Genomic DNA, 21297 nt, shown 5'->3' with positions numbered 1-21297 from the left:
TGTGAAGTGGATGGGGGTCTCTCTGTCACCTTCTGCTCTCGACATCTATAAGAATAACCAGCCAATCTTCATCTATTTCTAATATAAAAACAGCGAATTTATTTTGATGCCACCCTCACAAATCTAAATACATGCATTGTCAACCTGTTTGAGATCACAAGTCTGAATTCTGTTGTGCCCTCAGCGCTGGCAAAGTAGATTACTGAGAAGTTTAAAGAGCAGGGAATTACTGAGAAACACTTCTCATTTGAGGGTTTTTCTCAGGAAACTGGTGGACATTCATGTTTAATAGATTCATAGAGTCACAGAATGGCTGAGGTTGGAAGGGAGTTTAAAGATCATCCTGTTCCAACCCCAATAGGCTAGTTGTCCCTCACCAGATCAGGCTGCCCAGGGCCCCATCCAACCTGGCATTAAGCACTGCTGGGGATGGGACAGCCACAAGCTCTCTGGAGTAAGCCTCACCACTCTGTAAGTAAAGAATTTATGCTCAACATCTAACTTAAATCTCCCCTCTTCTAGTTTAAAACCATTCCCCCTTGTCCTATCACTACTACCATGTAAAAAGTCAGTTCCCTTCCTGCTTATAAGCTCCCTTCAAGTACAGTAAGGCCCCCGTGAGGCCATTACTAGTCTTCTATTGAATTTATCTGAATTCTGTAGAACTTCATGCCGTGACAAGAAGTTCCAAAATTTAAATAGATATGAAGAAAAACAGTATTTTCTATTGTTAGCTTAACCTACTCGCTGGTAGTTTTATTTCTATCCCCTTTGTACTGTGAGTAACAAAGATTAATCGTAACTTCTATGATTTTGCAGGTACCTATTTATCTGCCCATTATTTGTCTCTTTTTCCAGATGAAGGGATCTTTGTCAGGGCTCAAAGACATTATTCACTGCTCTTATAACTTCCTTGCAAACAGTCATTATAGGTATGGACAAGCTATTCTCATAATGATCATGCAGTTGCTGGCACATTATGAGATGGCTTTAAAAAATAAATAAATAAATAGAACATAATGGGAGGTGAAAAATGTAACAGAAGATATGTATAACAAAGGAGATCTATATACAAAAGACAGGTTCTAATATAGATTTCTATTTTTTTGTAATAATACTGTATTTTCCAGCCGTTAAATCTTCAGTACTAAAGAAAGACACACCATTTAAAAACTGTTCTAGTGCAGTTTATGCATATTATTTCAGGAAAGGAAATTAGATATTTCACCAAAAGTCCCTCCCCACACAGATGCTGTTTTAATTTATGAAAGTGTCCATTTTTAATTAAACTTGATTCATAATAATTGCACCAAAAATGCACTTGTAAATTTTCAGGAAAAAAAAAAATTGTATTAAGAGAGTAGCTGTGTTCACTTTGGAGACAGAGCTCTTGATGAGAGAGCCTGAATCCAAGTTTTAAGTGAAAATTTATAATTACTTATTCAAACATGTGGAGCAGTTGTGATCTTATTGTACAGGGACAGTAACAGAGTAACAGATAGGGTTCAGTCAGCTACTTTGGCAGTGATAAGAAGTGAAAATTCAGAGGCTTGTGAGGACGATATTTTGTTGGTGGTCCAAACTGGTGTAGAGAGTGCAGAGGGAATTGTGAATGTTTGAGTGGGAAATGTTTAACTGCAGAAATATTTAGCTTTGTTGGAGTCAGTAACTCACGATGAACAGTTGTGATGATGTAATTGTAAAATTACTTTGATAGTTCAGGTTTCTTTGAACAGAAAGGAGCTGCAGTAGAAACGTTGCCTGAATACAGAGGAGAACAGAGCTTATGTGCAGCTATTTGGCCAGAGGGCACATTAATCATTTATATTTTGCATTTATAGAATCATAGAACCACTTGATTTGGAAGGGACAATTAAAGGCCACCTGGTCCAATTCCCCTGCAATGAATAAGGACACCACAGCTACATCAGGTTGTGCAGAGCTCCTTCCAGCCTGAGATGTTAGTCAGCGTTGGATGGTGAGGGAAGGAGATTTTTTTGGTTTATTTGTCTTAAGGGATTGGTGACCCTGGGTTTCAATGATCGAAAACCTGCAATTGTATTCACACTGCAGGCCTTAGCTGAAGTATAAATGGAAACATGTATATTTTGCTTCATTTCTAGGATAAAAGTAATTCATTCTCATGATTTAGTGGAGTAGAGTACATGGAGTTAGTGCTTTGGTATTGTTTTTGGATGTGAGTTGTTAGTTAAATTGGGAGTCTCATTTGCATTTTTAAGTTTATTCTTGATTTATTGGCAAGCATTTAGTGGCATATTTTTGTTCTCTTTAACTAGCTGCCAAGCCTTTTCCTAAAACACTTGCGGATATCTTTGTTGTGCCATCACTGACCAGAGAAATAACTTGGAATCCTATGTGGGTAATTAAGGGGGTTTTCACACTACAAATTTCAGTGGTTTTTCAGCCTTCAACTATTTTTTTTTTGGGGGGGGTACAGAATTGCTTTACTCATTGGGTGATACAATACTTTTGCTAGCTGGGGTTTATTTCTATTTTTTGTTGTATTAGGACTTAGCAATAATTCAGGTTCTTGTGGAGCTACTTACAAAATGTAGGTAGCTGGGTAATGGGTGAGTTGTGGTTGATTTTTGTGCTTTTCATGCTTAAACAAAATATGAAGTAGAAAACAGAGCCATGGAAAGCCCATTTAGATTTGTGTCACCATGGTTGTAAGTTGCACCAGATGCTAGGTTTAAAAGTAGAATCATTGAATAGAATTATAGAATGGCTTAGGTTGGAAGGGGCCTCAAAGATCATCCAGTTCCAAGTCCCTGCCATGGGCTGGTGGTCACCCACCAGATCTGCTTGCCCAGGACCCATCCAACCTGCCCTTCAGGGATGTGGCATCCACAACTGTTTGTTAATTTGTTGTTAATTTTTTTTTTATTTTTTTAATTGGGAAATCTGTAGAGCCTTATTTGAGGCTTTTTGGATTAAGGTTTAGGTAGCAATAGTGTTTTGCTAGTAGTTTGGGCACAATGAAATGTGAAATTTTTAAGAGTATTTATGAAAAACCCTTATGCTTTCTCTTTCTTCTTTTTTCTCTTTTGGTTTGTAGGTTATGGGTAATGGAATTAGAGAGACAACATACTTTAAAGAAAGTATGAGTTGCAATGCTAATTGTGGAAGTTTTATGGTTATATAAGGAGATGTGTTGTTTTATGTCAGAAATAGGTTGAAGAATTTTAGAGAAGTAAGATGACAGGATAGATGAGTATATAATTATATACAGGAAGAACTCTCGGCCACATCTTTGAGTAACTGGGGGAGTGAGGCAATAAAAGGAGTCAAAAAAAAAGACAGCAAGCCCACCCTCTTAGTGGTTATTTTACTGAAATAGTGTGTTTGCAGATTTCTGCTAAAAAAGGTACATTTGTAAAGGAAATGTAGGTCTTGGTGCTGGAGGAAAAGTTTTAAATCTTTTCTTCTGAGAGTATAGTGATAATGAAATCTTTTTGCTTTTTTGTTTACCAGTGGTATTCTATAATCTACCAGAATGCTTTCAGATTAATGTTTAATTTTTTTATTTTCTAGAATCTCGAAAGATAAAAATAAAAGGGTGAAATATAATAATAAAGTCATTTGGCTGACAAGGATAAGCAAATATTCAATCAGTTGATGGCCCACTGAGGTTGAATCAGTAGGTCTGATACTAATGGCTGAGGGGGCATTCCACATGATGCTGGAGTTGTGTTTGCTGTTTGCATGCGTGGAGCAGAGGGGTTAGTAATAAAACTAGGAAAGAAAAAAGAAAAGGTTTCTATTCCTCTACAGCTGAGGGCAAAAATTATTTCATTATTTTTTGATACGGCTCGATGTTATTTGGAGAGGTCACTAGGTGGTTTGCAGTGGCAAAGTATTATGGGTCCCCAAGAAACTGCACAAAGTTGGTGCTAGATTTACTAAAACAAGGGTAATGAAGAGGAAGCCTAGGGCACGGTTGCAGAAATAGCAAAGGTGAGTTGGATTTTCATCAGATTTTGAAAAAGCAGCTAGAGACATTTTAATGGAGAAAAACTATGTTTAGTGGGCTAAGATGTGAAATGGCAAATAGTAGGAAGAACTGAAAGATGACAAAGTGCATGAGCGTGATATCATGAACTGAGAATTCTCTGTTTCACCACACTAAGATACATAGCAGATGATGAACAGAAGATTAGAGACAAAAGTGGCTTCAGAAAATGGTAACTGTAAGGCATCATTTATGGAGATGGCAGATGTGACCTGTGATACAGTGGCTACTCTGTCCTAGGCTTCTTTACAGTCAGGAGTTTTAATTATGAGCTTGGCTGGTATAGAGAAAAACGTTAAGCAAATAGAGCACCATTTGCATGGAGGTTGTGGATTAGTCACTTGCACTGGATATCTGGGCAAATCTGGGCTAGAGAGGAGAAAGCTAACAAGCTATACTGCTTCACTGTATAGGAAAAATGATTATGATTATTAGAAGGTGAATATCAGACAATAGCAGAATTTCCTCCAATCAGACACGAATATGTTGGAGATCTTCATTTTTATAAACAAAAACCGTGGGTGCTTCTTTTTCCCCCCCAGATGTTTGTGGGCACTGAAGTGTCTGTTACCTTCTTTGTGCCTGCATTGGTGCCTTTTTAGATGGCAAGTCTTTGTTTTCAACTTTAGTATAAACTAATATGATCAATGTTAGCAGCTGATTATTACTTTCATTATAAGGCCTCTGACTTGGCAGTGGCATTAGTTATTGGACGATTATTAATTTAAAGATGTTACTGTGCTTTTAATCTCATTTTTTATTTACTGAGGACAGCACAGTGGTATCAGTTCATCGTGTTTTACAGAGGGCGCATGTCCTCTTGAAAATGTGAGAGGACTGACACCTTTTGATCCAAGTAATGTGTTATGCTGTATAACTGTCAATTAGGGAGGCTGTTGAGGGAAAGATTCAGTGGGCTTGTGATACAGCTCAGAAGCTAAAAGTTAGTGAAGAAATCTCTTTTGCAGCACTTCCCTCTCCCATTGCCTACTTCCTCTCACCAGGCCACGCTTGGATCTTCAGGTGCTTCAGAGATCCTCCTCTCGTTACTGGCTCTCTAATGAGCAACTCCTCCCCCACTGGCCAGAAAGTCTGGTTCTTTTTCTGCTTCAGAGTTTATAGATTTCTGAATTTAAACCTCTATTTAAAAGGACTCAGCTTGCACAGAAGGTAGATTTGCAAATCAAGTTTTATAAAACAAATCAGCTCTTCGGTTTTGTCTCAATTATCTAGAGTATTTGCAAATGCAAGATTACAAAGATTTGTTGAAAGAGAAAAATTTTAAATAATAAGTCCAGCAGCAGCAAGTGATGTGTGCAATCCTTAAGTTAGGATGCAACTTCAAAAGATCTTTTGTACCATATAAATCACCCTGTTTTTCCAGCCCTAAAACCATTCTTTTTTTACACGGTGAGTTTCTATTACATTTAATTCATTACAAAGGGCTGCCACTTTTCTCATATTCTTTCATTGTTTTTGGCTTAAATATGTTGTGTGTGTTTCATAATCGAGCCACGGTTTCTTTGGGGTTATATTTCAGTATTATGTGCTGTTAGGTTGGAGGTTTTATTGCTATTCAACAAGTGGGAAAGCAGCACATAATATGAACCAATTATTTGTTACAAATTTGTTATATGTATTATCTGCTATTGTATTAAATCATAAGCCAAAATAGAAATATTGAGATCTAGACATATGACAGAATTATATAGAAATATAGCTATGTAGAAATATCACTTCCTTATATTTCTGTTTATATTCATTAATTAGCAAGATCTAAAAGTGGGAGTAGGTGCTGCTATTCTCACTTTCAGAGAGAGGGATCAGTACATGGCAATGGGCAGCAGTTTGCTACAAAGCCAGGGATGGTCCAGCATGGTGTGTGTTTCGCTTCATGTGGCAGTGTCTGCCTTTCTGCTCTCAAAACAGCTGAGGGCTTTTCCATGCAATGAAGTGAGGAAGTCTGTAAGAGCAATGTCTATGGATTCTGAAGATGCCTTTGTGTAATGTTTATATTTATCCTGGAAGCTTGCAGTTACCCAGCACAGGAGATACAGGAACTCCTAGGCAGATCAAGGAAAGACAGGGATTTCTGCAGGCAGCCAATGAATCTGAGACGCATGCAGAGACATAAAACTTCATTGTTCATTTGTATTTATCTTTGTTGCTAATAGATGAAATGTGAAACTGAAATATAAAGTGATAGACACATTAGAAAGCTTCGGATAGGTACAGTACTCTCTCATGTGAACAATCTGCTATCTATTGAGAGCTGAAGAGCTTGTTCTGACTGCACAGAAGATATATTTTGCACTGAAACAGAAGTGGGCATATACTCCAGGAAGGCACTGGATATAAGATGGTCTCTTAATTCCACCAAGGTTAATTTTTGGTTCTAATTTTCTGAAGATCTTTGCGATCTGGATAACTGATAATTGAGACACTGAGGAAGGCATCTTGAAGAGCAAGTTCAAGCAGAGAGTTCTTTTCCTCTCACCACTCTCCCTTTCTGTCACAAGCTAATACAGAGCAGTACAAAGAAAGAAACTCATCTAATATTGTATTTAATAAAAGCCTTATGGGTTTGTCAGGAATAAAAAATAAAAAAAGCATTAGTGAATAAAATGGTTAGGGCCATCAGAGAAAAGAATACTAACAGAATGTAACAGCATAGGCAAAATCTGAAAAGAAAATACAGGTGAATCTCTAAGACATTAGGGAAATTTCTGAAGAGATATTTGGGGAAAACATCTGTAAGCTGCATCATTTTCTACAGAAAGGCTTCCAAAAGAAACATAGAAATATTCAGGTATGTAACTAAGAGCCTGAAGCAAGATCTGTTGACAAAAAAGCCTTCTAAAATATTTTCAGGAAGTTACCAATTAGAACTTGTTGAATAAATGCTATTTCAGGTTGCTTTTAATTTTAAGACCTGAAACTGCTTTTTACTGGAAAACTTAAAGGAAAAGAATTGGTTGACATGCTGATAAAATATGCCATCAGAACACAACGTGAATGTTTTAAGTGACTTCTTTGCATCTCTTGGATTTTCAGAATAAAACAGAACTGGAAATTGTTTTCAAATGTCAATGATTTTCAGAAAAGAAACAAACAGTGGTGACAGAGGTCTGCAGCATAAGTAAGATCCATGCTTTCATTGAAGCAAACTTTCATCCGAAGCTTCAGGCCATTTCTAGTCTAATGTTAATTGGCAGTACCGCAGGAAGTGAATCAACAAGAAAAATATATATGTTAGACCCTCAGTTTCTTTCTTCCACATAAGAAAATAACGTGTTTCAGAGTTATGAGGAGTTGAGGAAACCATAAAGAATTCAGAGTGAACAATTGCCAGTCAGAGCAATCCATTAAGAAGTGCTGGAAGCAGACCACCTACACGCTGCTTGTGAGAGAGGAAAAGGAGATTTTTCAGTGCTCCAATGGTTAAAGGGAAAAAGAAAAAGGGAAAAAAAAAAAAGAAGAAGAAAAAGATCTGTAGGCCTGCTGTAGTTCCTGAGATTATTTTTTGAGAGTTGTTTTCTCTGAATTATAGAGGAAAAAATGTATTAGATTTTGGATATATTTCTTGCTGGCCTAATATTCTTCATGAGATGCTCTGTAATAGCTGTGATGAGGGTGCCACAGTAGTAATACAAGCCACTAAAGTGAGGAAACAACTGTGTTAACTCAGATGTTCCTCCACAAAATGTGAGATTAAGTTAATTTACTCTTGTGCCAAAAATACCTCTTAGAAAACAAAAACAAAAAACAGATTAAGAGATAATACTGTTCCTTGCAACAAGTGCAATATGTAATGCAAACTTCTTGGAGAAGAAAATGATGATGATTTAGAAAGGGGCCAAATTCTTCTAATTATAATCTTTTAGCAGCTTTAGCGATGACTTGCAGATATACAAAAACAGAGGTGCATTGGATTTTTAGCTTGACAAGGTTGAGCACAACTTGTAAACACCATCTGCAAGATGTCCAAACCATCAGTGTTGCAGAATGTGGCCATAGCTCTGCAGCGAAACAGAATCTTGTTTCATCCTCATAAAAGCAGGCAACTCTAAATCATTTCTGAATCTAATGAATACACTACAAATAAAAACAGCACCTGGCATTTCACTAGATAAGTGAAAGAATTTTGTATGCAGCAAGATAGTGGCATTTTCATGACAGTTTCAGGCAAACAAAGCAGCTTAACTTGCATCTTGTCCAGAAAATAAATGGCAGGGTTGCCAAGAAATGGTTGCTATTGCTAGCAATACAAATGGAAAACAAAATCTATTCTGTGAGATCCGAGATAATGGTTGTTAAAATATTTATCTGATTTAATGTAATATTCTCAGTTATTGGAAATAAAAGTTCTTTGATTTAAGGAGTGGTAGGGAGGAGGAGTTGCAGTCTATCTCTGGTGTGTCTGCCAGGCCAAGATAGAAAGCCGATTTTGCAAACTACATATTTCTCTGCTAACTCATATTAAATTCTTACATCAAACTTCTTGACCTCCAGCTGCCATATTTATGCCATATGCTTGCTTGTGGTTTTGAGGGCTGTTGCTGTACTGATGACTTGTAAGGATAATTGACATCAGGAGTTCCCTGTTGCAGTTCATCATTTCAGTGCTGCTTGTACTCTGTGGTTCACGTGTCACCAGGTTATGTCAAAATAACAGATATTTGATAATGGCCGTCCACGTTGTGTGCTGTGATTGATTATCCTCACAGTATGTTTTTCAACACTCAAGCAATACCACGATGCTATATATTTCAGTTTGTTTATAAGTTCAGAAGATTCCACCAGTCTTGCAGATGTCAAGAATAAGTCATACCGGCGTGGCTGGGATAAGAAACCCTCTAAGGCTTGGTCACGATTAATCCTCTTTGTACATTAGATGGTTTTGTATTTCCTTTGCAGTACTCTGAGCCATGTTTTGAGGTGTAGACTTTCTGCTCACTATAGCTATTTGTATAGAAATGCATCTCCATATGCTTTTCATCCAGAACACTGGTATGTGTTAGTTGATAGACCTTGGCAGCTGGGTATGTCAGACCTATCTGAAGAAATATCCTGTGTGCAGGTGGCAAAGAAATGGAGTTTGAATATGAAAATTCAACCTACTTGTTTCATTTTTGAAAAACTGATGTTTGCAATATGTATTTATGTATATATACACATACATCAGGGTAAGGTAAGTATATCTATATGGATATGTATGAGGCCATAAAGAGAAGTATTTTCCAAAATCACTTCTTTTAAGCACTCGCTGGCAGGACAGGATTGTTTTCACTCGTTTACAACACAGGCAGCCTTCTGAGCTTGCTGACTTTATTGTCAAATGAAATTCAGTCAACATAGTCAAGAGTACATGTCGAGATTCATTTTCATCTTGAAAAAGGTCATCTCAAATGGGCTAGATCAGTTTGATGCTAGCAATGCCTGTCTCTCTTAATTGACTAAAATGGGAGTCTCCATTGATGAGCCCAGGTGTTTCTAAAATGAGACAAGTTTATTCTCAGCCATATTGTTGACTTTGCTGTAGATTGCTGACTAAAATCCTCCGTATGCAACAAAAATGTTAGGTCTAATTCTCTGCCTGTGTAATAGTTTTTTATTCACATGCAAAACGAGGCTGTTTTAGAAGTTTTAACTGGTTTTTAAAGCTCGAAAGTCCTCATTTGAAAAAAACACAAACTATTTTGAAAGGTAGAAGGCACTACAGGGTTGGGTCCACTGCCTCTCATCACCTCAGCTGCAAAACAAGTATTTAAGAGATAATTAGTACAAAATCATCTCCTCTACAGTTCCTAGTCATCACTGCTACCGTGGCAATGGCACGGAGTACAGAGGTACAGCCAAGACGACCATTTCTGGACATAGCTGCTTGCCGTGGAATTCCGACTTACTCTACCGGGAGCTTCATGTTGACAGCGTTGAGAAAGCAGTACAGTTAGGCTTGGGGCCCTTCTCTTACTGCAGGTGAGGAAGTTTGCCCTGTGATTATAAAACAAGAGGTGTCTGGATATTTTGTGGGAGCAGATTTGGAAGTGAGAAGGGGAGAAGGGGCAGGAATATCAAAGCAGCCTTGGAAAATCTGGACTGGCTTAGCGGCCTGACACAGGTAGTAAAAGTTTCTAGAAGACAAGATCTGGTAGGTTGTATGGATCAACATGTGGTTCTGACAAGAAGCTTAGGTACAATCTAACACTGGAAAATCCTGATCCTTTTTTTTCTAGGTTTTTTGAATGAGACCTTAAAAAACAAAACAAAAAAAAAAAAAAAAAAAAAAAAAAACTCAAAAATGACTATCCAAAAGGAGAAAGATGTTAACCACTTAATGTGTGTAATGCATTTATTTCAAATTATATATTGTGGAATTTTTTATATAAAAGAAAATCTTTTAGAAGTGGAAAAAATCAAAGCCACTGTGTTTCAGTAATACTGAGCTGGGATGTCAAATTTTTTTCAAAGAAAAATGGCTGTGAAATATAATGTTGGCATTTCAACTCTGATCAAATCACATGTATGATAAAATACGTTTCTGCTCAAGTTTTGCGTTCAGTTTTAATGGAAATTTTTTATGGCTTTCTCCTGTCACTTTATGTTCCCCTTGTCTCTGAGTTCTTCATGAGGTCAAAGGATATCCATAAATAGAATAAATGTTTCTAGTGAGGCCATCCTAAAGCCGAAAATTTTAGATACTTCTCCATGAACTACTGTGAAGTTGTTTGTTGATAAGAAGCACGCATGCATGCTCAAAACAGCTCTTCTTCTCTATCAAAAACAAACTATTACTATTCCCCCTTTTCCCCCCAACAAATCCAAGTTGGCTTGCTTTCAAAGGCTTGGTATGGATTCAAACACTTAAGTATGAAACGTATGGTGTCCCAGTACACCATGGCAATTTATTGGGCATGTATTTTGAGCTTTGATAAATCCTGATCCCTTCAATTTGCATCATTCAAGCACAGTATTCACTTGCAGATTTCAAATGCAAATAATAAAATGGTATAGGAGCTGATGTTCTGTAAAGCTGAGAAAAAAGCTTTTCACTTTTTTGTCAGCTTGTTATAATTTCTGGGGATATCTCTGCTGCACTATATAATCTTTCAGATATCTTCTTCTTCAAATAGTCTAATTTAGAAACATTGTTGGTGGAATATGACTCAACCTGTGTTGCTTCTTCAGTTCTGAAAATTTGAAAGTGCATTAATCTTTTTTGAATAGCAGTCAGATTTAAAAAAAAAAAAAAGATGAAGAATCTTAAAATAACAGATAATACTTTTGATAAATCCAACTGAAATTAGAATTACTGTTTATCCAAAGTCCTGAATTATCTTGTCTATTTTTATTGGCCTACTCAAGATCTTTCTGACTCTTCAAAGTTTTATACTCTCGGAGGACTAAACTGGTCAAATTTTGGGTTACTTGTGCAGCACAAATAAAGGCAATTCTGCTGTACCGTGGAGAAATCCAAATGGGATCAACACCAAAGTCGTCTAATATCAGAGTAATAAAAGACTAAACTGATTCTGATATTGCCTTTTGAGGAATGTAATATTTTCTTGAAGTAGTCTATCATTTCCTCAGACTGTCTCCAGGGAATATGGACTTGAGTACCTCAAATTAGTTTTTGCTATCTATTCTTGGTATGGATTTTCTGTGAATCTACCTGTGGTGGAATTTCCTCACTTAAAAAAAAATAATCTAACAGAGGAATCTCTCCCATGGGACGCAGTCCTGAAAATAGCTCAGCTGATATCTGTTGAAGCACTGTTTAAACCGAGTGAACATGCTCATACATCTGAATACTTGCAGGAAAATTCTACAGATGTTTAGTCATGTTTCTGCATTTTAAGTCCTAATGAGCTTCATTTTTTTTTTTTTTCTGCTAGCTTTTAGCATAAGGATCCCTACTGAGAAGTTACTTGCCCATTTAGATATTAGCAGTTTCTTCAATGCTTTCTTAGATGGCTCTAAACCTAACAATCCTATCAGTCTTCACTTCTGCATGGTGCAATAGGAAAAAACAGAAAACATCTGGGAAGCCTGGGATAACAGTATGGTTAATGCGTTTAATTTATTCTCCCATGAATTCATTAGAAATCCAGACGAAGATGAGAAGCCATGGTGTTACATCATGAAGGACAACAGTTTGTCTTGGGATTACTGTAACATTACAACTTGTGGTATGTAAAAGAACTCTTAAAATCCATCCTATGAATTAATGAAGAAAGATTTATTGACACTAGAAAAAGCTTTCACTGTATCATTTTGAATGTTCTACTGTTCCCAGGAATACTGTATGTTTTAGTGTTCACAGTAAATCAAGTGGCAACAAGCTTATTTTGCTTTTATTTATATGGAGTTGTGATATGACTGGTAATTTTTGTCATGCAATATTGTATATCAGCAGTGTCATACTACTGCTTTCCACTACAGTCATTCCAATATGAATAGAATTTCTGCTGAAGCATGAAAGGCATGAGAAATAAATAATGCTTTTTAAGACATTGTGAAGCAGGCTCAGGAGATGAGTGGCCCCCTGTGAGCAAATAGAGGACTGGAGTCGTATGACACAGTAAGTCTGAAAACTAAAGATAGTGTTCCTCCTCTAAATTAATATTAAACTGTTGTTTATATTAAAGCTGACCTTTAGAATAGAGCTTTAATTTGAAAAGTCAATCACGTGGTCCTTCTATTCTCCATTTATGGTTCCAGTACATTTGATTGATGACACAAATACAAGCATACTAGTCCTTGCTGCTGCAATGGCCAAGCTGAGTCCAGAATCCAAACATGATGACGTGTTCCTTAGAAACACATGATCTGCAGTCTGATGCCATTTCCCTTTATATCTTAGCAAGCAGGGAAAGGAGGCCACCAGTTCCAGAAGATATTGACATGTTTGCAGTTCCCAAAAGGCCATGTGGGAGAAGGCACAAAAAAAGAAGTTTTGTGAGACCTAGGATTGTTGGAGGATCTTCATCTTTGCCTGGATCTCATCCCTGGACAGCAGCTATATATATTGGAGAGAGTTTCTGTGCTGGAACTCTTATTCAAACTTGCTGGGTTGTGTCAGCAGCACACTGCTTTGCTAACAGGTAAACTCACAGCCATAGGTGTGAGAGTAGGTCCCCTGCTCTCTGGCACCGTGTTCTTGTGAGTCACAACAAACCTGAATTGAAACAAGCAAGAAGGAAGATGAGATTACAAAATGACGAGTTTTTCAAATGGAGTTGCTGGTAATGTGAGTGCAGCACATGAACTGGCAAGTAGCATAGAGTCCAGTTTTACTTAAGGAGACTCAAAGATGCTAAATGGGCCAACAAGAGGAGTAAGGTTGTGTTTGGTGTCAGGATGGCAGGACATGGAATGAGAGCTTGCATGTGCAGGTATCTGCAGGGAGTTGTGTTTCTTTTCTCAGCTACCTTTTTGCAAGCGTATGCCTGCTTTGAGGTGTAACAGAGATGACTATGTTCACTGCTGTTTTTGTTCAGAAAAGCTGAAAGAGTCAAGCAGTGATTTAAAAAAAAATTTTTTTTTTGGCCTCCAGCTGCAGGTCACCAGGGAAATGATTGTCAATAGGATGCCCTTACTTTATTCTAAATACTTAATTTTCCACAAATGCTGAATGCTTTTTCTGATTTCAGTTTGATCATGTAGATGGTAAAAATATTACATCATTTCATACAAATTGTTCCTTTGCATGATAAAGGAGCCAAGAGAAACAGAAAACCTCGTGCCAGAATGCACACACTGATAGCTTGTAGACCTAATAATACTGTTGTGAATGCTGTACTGAAGCATTTGGAGCTCGAGCCACAACGCATTTGTTTTTCAAATGTTGTGAAATAGCTACTAACTTTGGCAGCTATTCAGGACATTTCCACCCACTTCCAGCTGGTGGTTTGTTACATACAGATTTTCCATAATTACTGCATTGTAATTTGCACTGTTCTGTATGTTTAGTACTTCTAAGTTAGCCACAATTTCAACTGCTTTCCACTAGGCGACAATAGATCCTTGTGGAGCTAACTTGGTAGATTTTTTTCTTTTCCTGTTCTGCAGCCTCTCCCTTTTTATTTCTTCTCCTCAATGAATCATCTGTATGTCACAATGAAACTATTTAGTCCTTTTAAAATCTTTTTAAAAATACTATCCTGGGAAATGAGCTTCCACTCTGTTTCACGTTCTCAAAATCTGATTTTCAAAGGGATTAGTTTACTTCCACAGGGGTGTTGAGAAAATCCTGGCCTTACATATTGATTGAAGAAAATATATATAGCAAGAAAAAAAAAAATATATATATATATATATTTTTTTTTTCTTGCTTTCCAGCTTCAAAAAAAAGTAAACTTTAAGGTCTGTTAACTATGCACATAGTAATTGTTGCAGGGTAGCTGCCTATTCTCTGTGCTTCAATTAGTCAGAATCTCTCTCCAGTGAGTACACTGCTGTTTATTATTGCTTTGTGCTCAGTATCAGAGCAGAATTCACTCTGATATCTGACAGCCGCCAGTGATGCACAGGATCACAGCTGGGGAAACTTTGTAATGGTACTGACCACTCTGGATCTGTGCATGATGCATGATAGGTTTTTCTGCTCCTAGACTGGATAACTAAACATCTGATCTCTTCCATGTAAAGGGCGCTCGGTAGCTCAATTGATTGTAGACTTAGGTGAGTGCAAATCAAGTTGGTTTTAAAGCAAGAATGAAGTTTTAATTCTATTGCTTTCAAAGCTAGAGAAGTTACTGTCTTTCCAAACTCTTCCTGATTATTCCCATGTTTCCCTTTCTTCCCAACTCCCTGTCTTCTCTTATGAGGACAGGCTGAACTGGGATTGTTCACACTGGAGGAGAGTCTGGATCCAGAGAGACCTCATAGTGTCCACCCAGAACCTACAAAGGGCTTACAGGACAGCTGGAGAGGGGACTCTTTACTCTTTATCAAGGAGTGTAGTGATAAGACAAGGGGTAATGGTTTTTAAATAAAAGATTAGATATTCAAAAGAAATTCTTCAATACCAGCACTGGTATGGGCTGCCCAGCAGAGCTGCTGATGTCCCATCTCTGGAACTATTCAAGGCCAGGTTGGATGAGGCCTGGGGCAACTTTATCTAGTAGGAAATGTCCCTGCCCATGGCTGGGGATTGGAACTAGATGATCTTTAGTACTAGATCTCTTTTAACCCAATGATTTGGTGATTTTGTGGGTGTGATTCTGTCAAGAAGGAACAGTCTTTAACTAGGTTAACAATGGCCCACAGAGCATGGAACTCGCTATAACTTTAGTCAGCTTTCTCCTAGCCTGCAGTAGAAGACTGGGAGACAGGTCAAGGCATTATGAGAGGGTGAATAATGGGCATGCTGGGGATCTGAATTCATTAGCAGTTCATGGTGCACATGGCCATTGGAAACTGGTTTTCATTTGGGTTTCTAAATACAGAATTGTTTGTTCTCTCTTTTGTATTACAGTCCTCAAAAATCCTCTATTAAAGTTGTTCTTGGTCAGCACTTCTTTAATAGAACGACTGATGTAACACAAACATTTGAAATAGAGAAATACATCTTATATCCTCAGTATTCAGTGTTCAGCCCTACTGAACATGATATTGGTGAGTATTTTTCTTGCAGTTTGATTTCCTGTTTAGCTGACTTCCAGGTTTAGCTGATGTGTTGAAAACTGCTTTCTTAGGGGAAAAATAATAGACATTAAGAGAGGCTTTTAAGAACAGAGGGTTCTTATCTCTATCAAGGAAATAAGAGCATCTGAAAGCTAGACAAATTCAGATAAGAAATAAATTGCAAATTTTAAATAATTATGGTAATTAGCCTTCGGAGCAATTTACCTTGATGTATGGCAGATTCATCATCACTTCAAGTCTTCATGTGATTACGCATTTTTTTCAACCAAACCAGAAACTGTGGGCTTGATGCAGGAATTACTTGGTAAAATTTTATTGTCTGTATTGTATAGAGCATCTGACTAGATGAATATAATAGCCCTATCTGCTCTGAAAAATCGATGTTACTAAGAATCATTCTTTACACTAAGGAGAGAAATTTAAAAATCAGCTGTCTTAACAGTCAAAAGTTAAATGCCCTTCTGATTGACCTTATAATATTAGTCAGAATGACAATGGAAGAGAAACTTGCTTCTTACTTTCTAGTCTGCTTTTATGGAAGTTGGCATATCTCCCTGGGGCATGAAGCTGTGTGAGCACTTTGTCTATGAAACTATTTAATAGTCTGGCATCAGGGATAACTTAGGTCAGGAATGTACTGGCTTTTTTGCTCCCAGTTGGTGAATATTTTCCACTGTGTAGGAAAAAGCATTTAGATTCTGTGTTGGTGGGAACTCTGTCAGAGTATAGCAAGAAATGAACTTGTTGTGAGGCATTGCTCTGCTCTGAAATATCCTGGTGTAAATCACAGTTTACACTTTGGGATCTCCAAACTTTTTGGATTACTCTTAAATTTGGCATGCATTATGTATGCAGTGTCCAAATTTAGACTCATCTGGAGATGGAGTTCCTAAGATGTGCCCCACTGCAAACAAACAAGCAGGCAGAAACTTGGGGGAAAGTTTTGTGGGCATATTCTGCCTTACCAGTGAAATCTGCTGATGCAGCAGCGGATTTATTTGGTGCTGAAAATGCATTTTATAAGTAAACAACCTACCACATGAATGTTTGATGGAAAGTATGGGCGATTTAGAAACAGGCAGAATTGGTGGGGTAGAAGAGGAAGGTGAGGAAGGCAAGCTGCTTAATATTGGAGCAATCTTTGTGGGCTTCTTGGCCTGTGAGATACTGTTATGTATTCCACAAAAGCCAAAAGTAGTAGTCTGTAGAGAAATGAGATTATCCAGTGGGATCTCTTGCTTTCCACACTGCTGTGTTCAGAAAACTTGCAGCTTCTGAAAGCTGTGATATGAAGTTTTAATAGGTATAGCCACAGTACCTCAACTCTATTCTCTTCGATGGTGTGCTCAAACCCAGTACACTGCCCTTGTTACACCAAACATAACCTCAGCTTATGGATCATCATGAAAGATTTGCTACAGGAAAAGCAAAGTTTCTGCTACTTTTGGCATTCCACTTTCACTGTTGAACTCACAGTGCTGCACAGCTTCATATTTATGCTGTTTTCAGCCTCATGAGGGGAGAGAAAAAGTTGTGTAGGCTGTGTAATTCTCAGCAGCTTTCAGAAGCTTGGTTTTGAAATAGCCTAATTTTCTAGTCCTTAGTTTTCCAAAATTTGAATTTTGCTGAACTCAGTGATAACAAAGAACATGAAATACATCAGCAGTAATTAATTTTTTAAAAATCAAAATGGAATTAGGCAGGTGGCCAGACTTTCAGAATCAGCAAGCGCTTGCACATCCCACTTATTTCAGCTGAAAGTCGTGGATATGTCACTGTTATTTAACTTTAGGGTGGGAGGAGACATGTATTTTCTGTCTTTCCCCTTCTCTACAAAAGCAGTGAAGAAAAATCTGCTCAGTGAGTGCAGCATAAAATAAATATTCCCACAAGAGGAATAGGTGAATATTTCAGCACTCAATTTAATGTGAAATCAGGTGCTGTTGAGATGAGTCTGTCTGTCTTTGATTGAAATATCTTAATTAAGAGAGGCTTAGGGGATAATTAAAGTTGTATCTGAGACCCACTGCTGCCAATCCTATCAAAAAAAGGGAACAGACACTTTATTCCTACTGTATTTTCTATTCTGCAGCCTTGATTAAACTGAAGAAGAACGGCCAACGTTGCGCCGTCAAGTCCCAGTTTGTTCAGCCCATCTGCCTGCCAGAAATTAACACCGTTTTCCCTGATCAGTTCAAATGTCAGATTTCTGGATGGGGACACAAGCATGAGAGTAAGTGAAATGGCAGAGGTGGTATCTGTGGAGAACACTGATGAAAACTAAGCAAAATGCTCAAGGATATGTTGCACAGCTGGTAATCTTGCAAAATATTTTCCAAGGGACTTCTGATGGGATTACCTACCTTTAGATTTGTATATCATTTAGATCTGAAATCGTCATCCCAAGCCTTTCTTATAGTCCTTGAAATTCAGTGAGTGGTTCACATGAACAAGGACTCAGGGGAGTGAGTGTAGCCTGGAGCAAGTAGCTTAGCTGTAGGTGCCAGGAACTGTTAAGTGATTTCTATCCGGGTTTCACAAGGTAAATACTGAAGACTGCAAACCAAACACAGTCTGTTTACTGGTGATGAAGGCAATCTTTAGCTTCACCATGCAGAAAACCTTGGAAATATTTACTGGAAAAGGCTGGAGGGGCTTTGGGCTAGGAAGTGCTTACATTCAGTTTAAGAAAAGCAAGAAGGAAATGCTTCATTTTTTTCTCATCCTTTGAGACGAGGAATTTCAGGATTGTGAGATATAGCCTTGCTGCCTTGGTGAGGAGATAGCAGAGATCTATATAGATAGGTGAAGGATGGGGGGGATCTGGCCTCCTCACATTCATTAGAAACTCAGTTATGAGTACAACTGCGTGATTTAAAGACAAAAAGATTTTCTACAGCCTTTAATAAATTTATGATTTAAAATCACATCAGGAAAGAGGAAACGACAAGAGTGCTAACAAAGTGTTCCCAGGTCCCTGGGAAAGGAGAAAACCCGAAGTGAATTGATGCTTGGGCATGAAATACTGCAATTCTAGTGGACACAGACTCTGTCTGCAGAATTAGGGAACGATCTGATCACTAAGAACAATTGCTATCTTTTGAAGAGATCATGACATGAATTAAGTTTGTTTATATGTTGTACCTATCTTGTGTTGAGTTTCCATGTTATGCTATTTGCATTTTGTAAAAATTATTTTTTTCCTCTCTGGGATTTTTTTAAAGATATAACTGGTTATTCAGATGTACTGCAAGAATCAATGATTCCAATTATTCCTGAGGAGAAGTGCAGAAGCCCTGAAATTTATGGAACAGAAATCAGTGAAAATATGTTCTGTGCTGGCTACTTTGACAGCAAATCTGATGCTTGTCAGGTAATGTTGTGAGTCATCTCCAGACAAAGAATATAAATGTGTATAATTAGAAGAAATGTTACAGTGCTTACTTTTGACATTACAGTCATCCTAAAGAAAAGAAAGTTTCAAAAAAAAAAAAAAAGATGCATTTATGTGACTGCACTATTTATTCCTATGTTATTTTTTTTAAACCTGTTAATGTCAATTAAATTTTACAAAGGAGCAAAAAAAACCCCACAAACAAAAACAACCCAACAACAACCACCACCACTACCCTTCAGAGTGTTATATTTCTCTTAACTTCATAAAAGCCAGGGGCTACACAATAGAGGAAAGCTGCCTGAGCTGCTGGCTGAGTGAGATGGTACTGTGATGGCAGGGACTTGCTGGCCAGCTGGCAGATAAACCAAACGTCAAGCTGCTGCCTCTCAATAAGAGGAAATAAGAATACCTGTGTAGAAGGTGGGGAACAGTGGTGGATTTGGAGGAAAAAAGATTTCAGGTTATTACAATGGATGGGTTTTAATGGTGTAGGGTAACAGTCCATTAGAAAAAGTTTCATGACTTCCATTTCTTAATGGAAGAGCTTCAAATTCTTACTATATTTTGTCTCTTTTTGAGTTATGTCACACCCTGGCCACTGAATAAAGGGTATGGAGTGACAGATGAGACGTGTGAAACTAAGGTTCAGCTTATTTCTTAGATAAACCTTCAGATTTTATCTTCAATTCATTTTGATGGGGTTATGCTCTATTAGAATAATTTTTGGCAACAGGCAGCACATAGCTGATACTTGGCAATGACAGTCTGTAAAGCAAAGAATATCATGTATACCATGTGCTGGAACTGCTGTAGAGATCATTAACATGTTCAAAGAGAAAGAAGAAAGTGAGGGCTGAAAAAAACAAAAACAAATGGTCTGAAGAGAGCTGCATAGACTGAGAAACAGCAGTGCATTGATACCAAAGTTACAGTCACTGAGATGAGATGTGCAGTCATAAGCAAGGTTCTGAGAAAGTTAATTTCAGGTGCAAGACTTCATTTATCACTGAGATCTTATAAAGGCAAACACAATTTTCCTTCCAACTTTGTTCTGAAAATAATTTTCTTTTTAAAACAGGAAAAAATTTATTTCTACTTATATTTAAACTGTTTTTTTCCAATGATTTTCTGGAAAATTAAATAATCTTTCCTCACTTTTAACACAGGGAGATTCTGGTGGACCTCTGGCTTGTGAGAATAACGAGATCTCTTACCTTTATGGAGTCATCAGCTGGGGAGATGGCTGTGGCAGAGTCAACAAGCCTGGAGTATATACAAAAGTAACAAACTATGTAAATTGGATTAATGAGAGAATGGCCCCTCGAAAAACTAGTTGAACTTTCAACTATGATATCATTTCAAGTAGAGTCCAGGAGCCTTTCGGTTTCATTAAAGTGGCATAAATATTTTATTATAAGCTAGTATGAAAATTATTGTGGTAATTCTTAGAAATTCCAAACCAGACCACTGAAAATAGTCCTCATCCTTCTGATATCAGTAACTCTGAGCTGCAGTTTTAGGGCTGTGGATAGCTCAACATGTGAGACTGTCTTTATTTGTCTTAATAAAACTAACATGTCAAGACTAAGTGTACCGACATCTACAACTGTTTATCTTTTGGTGGATTACATGAAAATAAGTATTTAAAAGTTTCTGGTGGAGTTGTCATCCCCTAAAACAGCCTGCAACAATGATGACCTTGTATTTTCACGTGTTAACAAAATAAAAAGGATGAACACCAAAAAGAAAATTATCATTCCTTCAGAAGTAATTTCTTTAAAGTTCAGGCTGAAAGATGTCAGCAGAGTAATAGAGGATCCTCAGCTAACTACAGTAAACTACTTCTGGGAAGAAAACAGAGGATTTAGGGTTTGATTCAAAACATGTAAGCATATTTTTATGTTGTGATAAAAAATAGAAATGTGCTTGCTCTGCTGAATTTGGTGTGCAATTTTCCAGCAAAGTTAATCTAACACCTTCTGAAAGCACAAAGCTTATTGCTGAAAAAATGTTGAAGTTGGTAGATAATATTGTTCAACAGAGTAGGGCCTGTTGCAGACCCTCAGCTGCTCCTCACCCTGAGGATAGCAGTGCAAATATTTTACCTTGGATGGAAAATGTCCAAGCCTTTCTTAAATTTGGCAGTGTTTTGAAGATGACTGAGATTTTGTAATAACAAGTTATTTAACCGTTTAGATAATACAGAAAAAGGAGGGTT

At 37.5% G+C, this 21297-nt stretch overlaps 1 protein-coding gene across 2 annotated transcripts in view; it reads left to right on the top strand.

Annotated features, from left to right (window-relative positions):
• HGFAC (HGF activator) overlaps positions 1-20866 on the top strand; it is a 40213-nt gene extending 19347 nt beyond the window's left edge. The window contains exons 6-12 of one of the 2 annotated variants that reach the window (XM_090139716.1): positions 9838-10012; positions 12137-12222; positions 12897-13137; positions 15513-15652; positions 17775-17915; positions 18907-19055; positions 20246-20866. In XM_090139716.1, coding sequence (XP_089995842.1) covers positions 9838-10012; positions 12137-12222; positions 12897-13137; positions 15513-15652; positions 17775-17915; positions 18907-19055; positions 20246-20416 — 1103 coding nt within the window. In that variant the 3' untranslated portion in view covers positions 20417-20866. The remainder of the gene's footprint in view (positions 1-9837; positions 10013-12136; positions 12223-12896; positions 13138-15512; positions 15653-17774; positions 17916-18906; positions 19056-20245) is intronic. The other variant, XM_031588723.2, reaches the window with a different exon arrangement.
• Positions 20867-21297: the final 431 nt, after the last annotated feature.

This window comes from Phasianus colchicus, chromosome 4, assembly GCF_987193195.1.
Source record: "Phasianus colchicus chromosome 4, bPhaCol1.hap1.1, whole genome shotgun sequence".
NCBI lineage: Eukaryota > Metazoa > Chordata > Aves > Galliformes > Phasianidae > Phasianus > Phasianus colchicus.
This window is presented reverse-complemented; position numbering and strand designations above follow the sequence as displayed.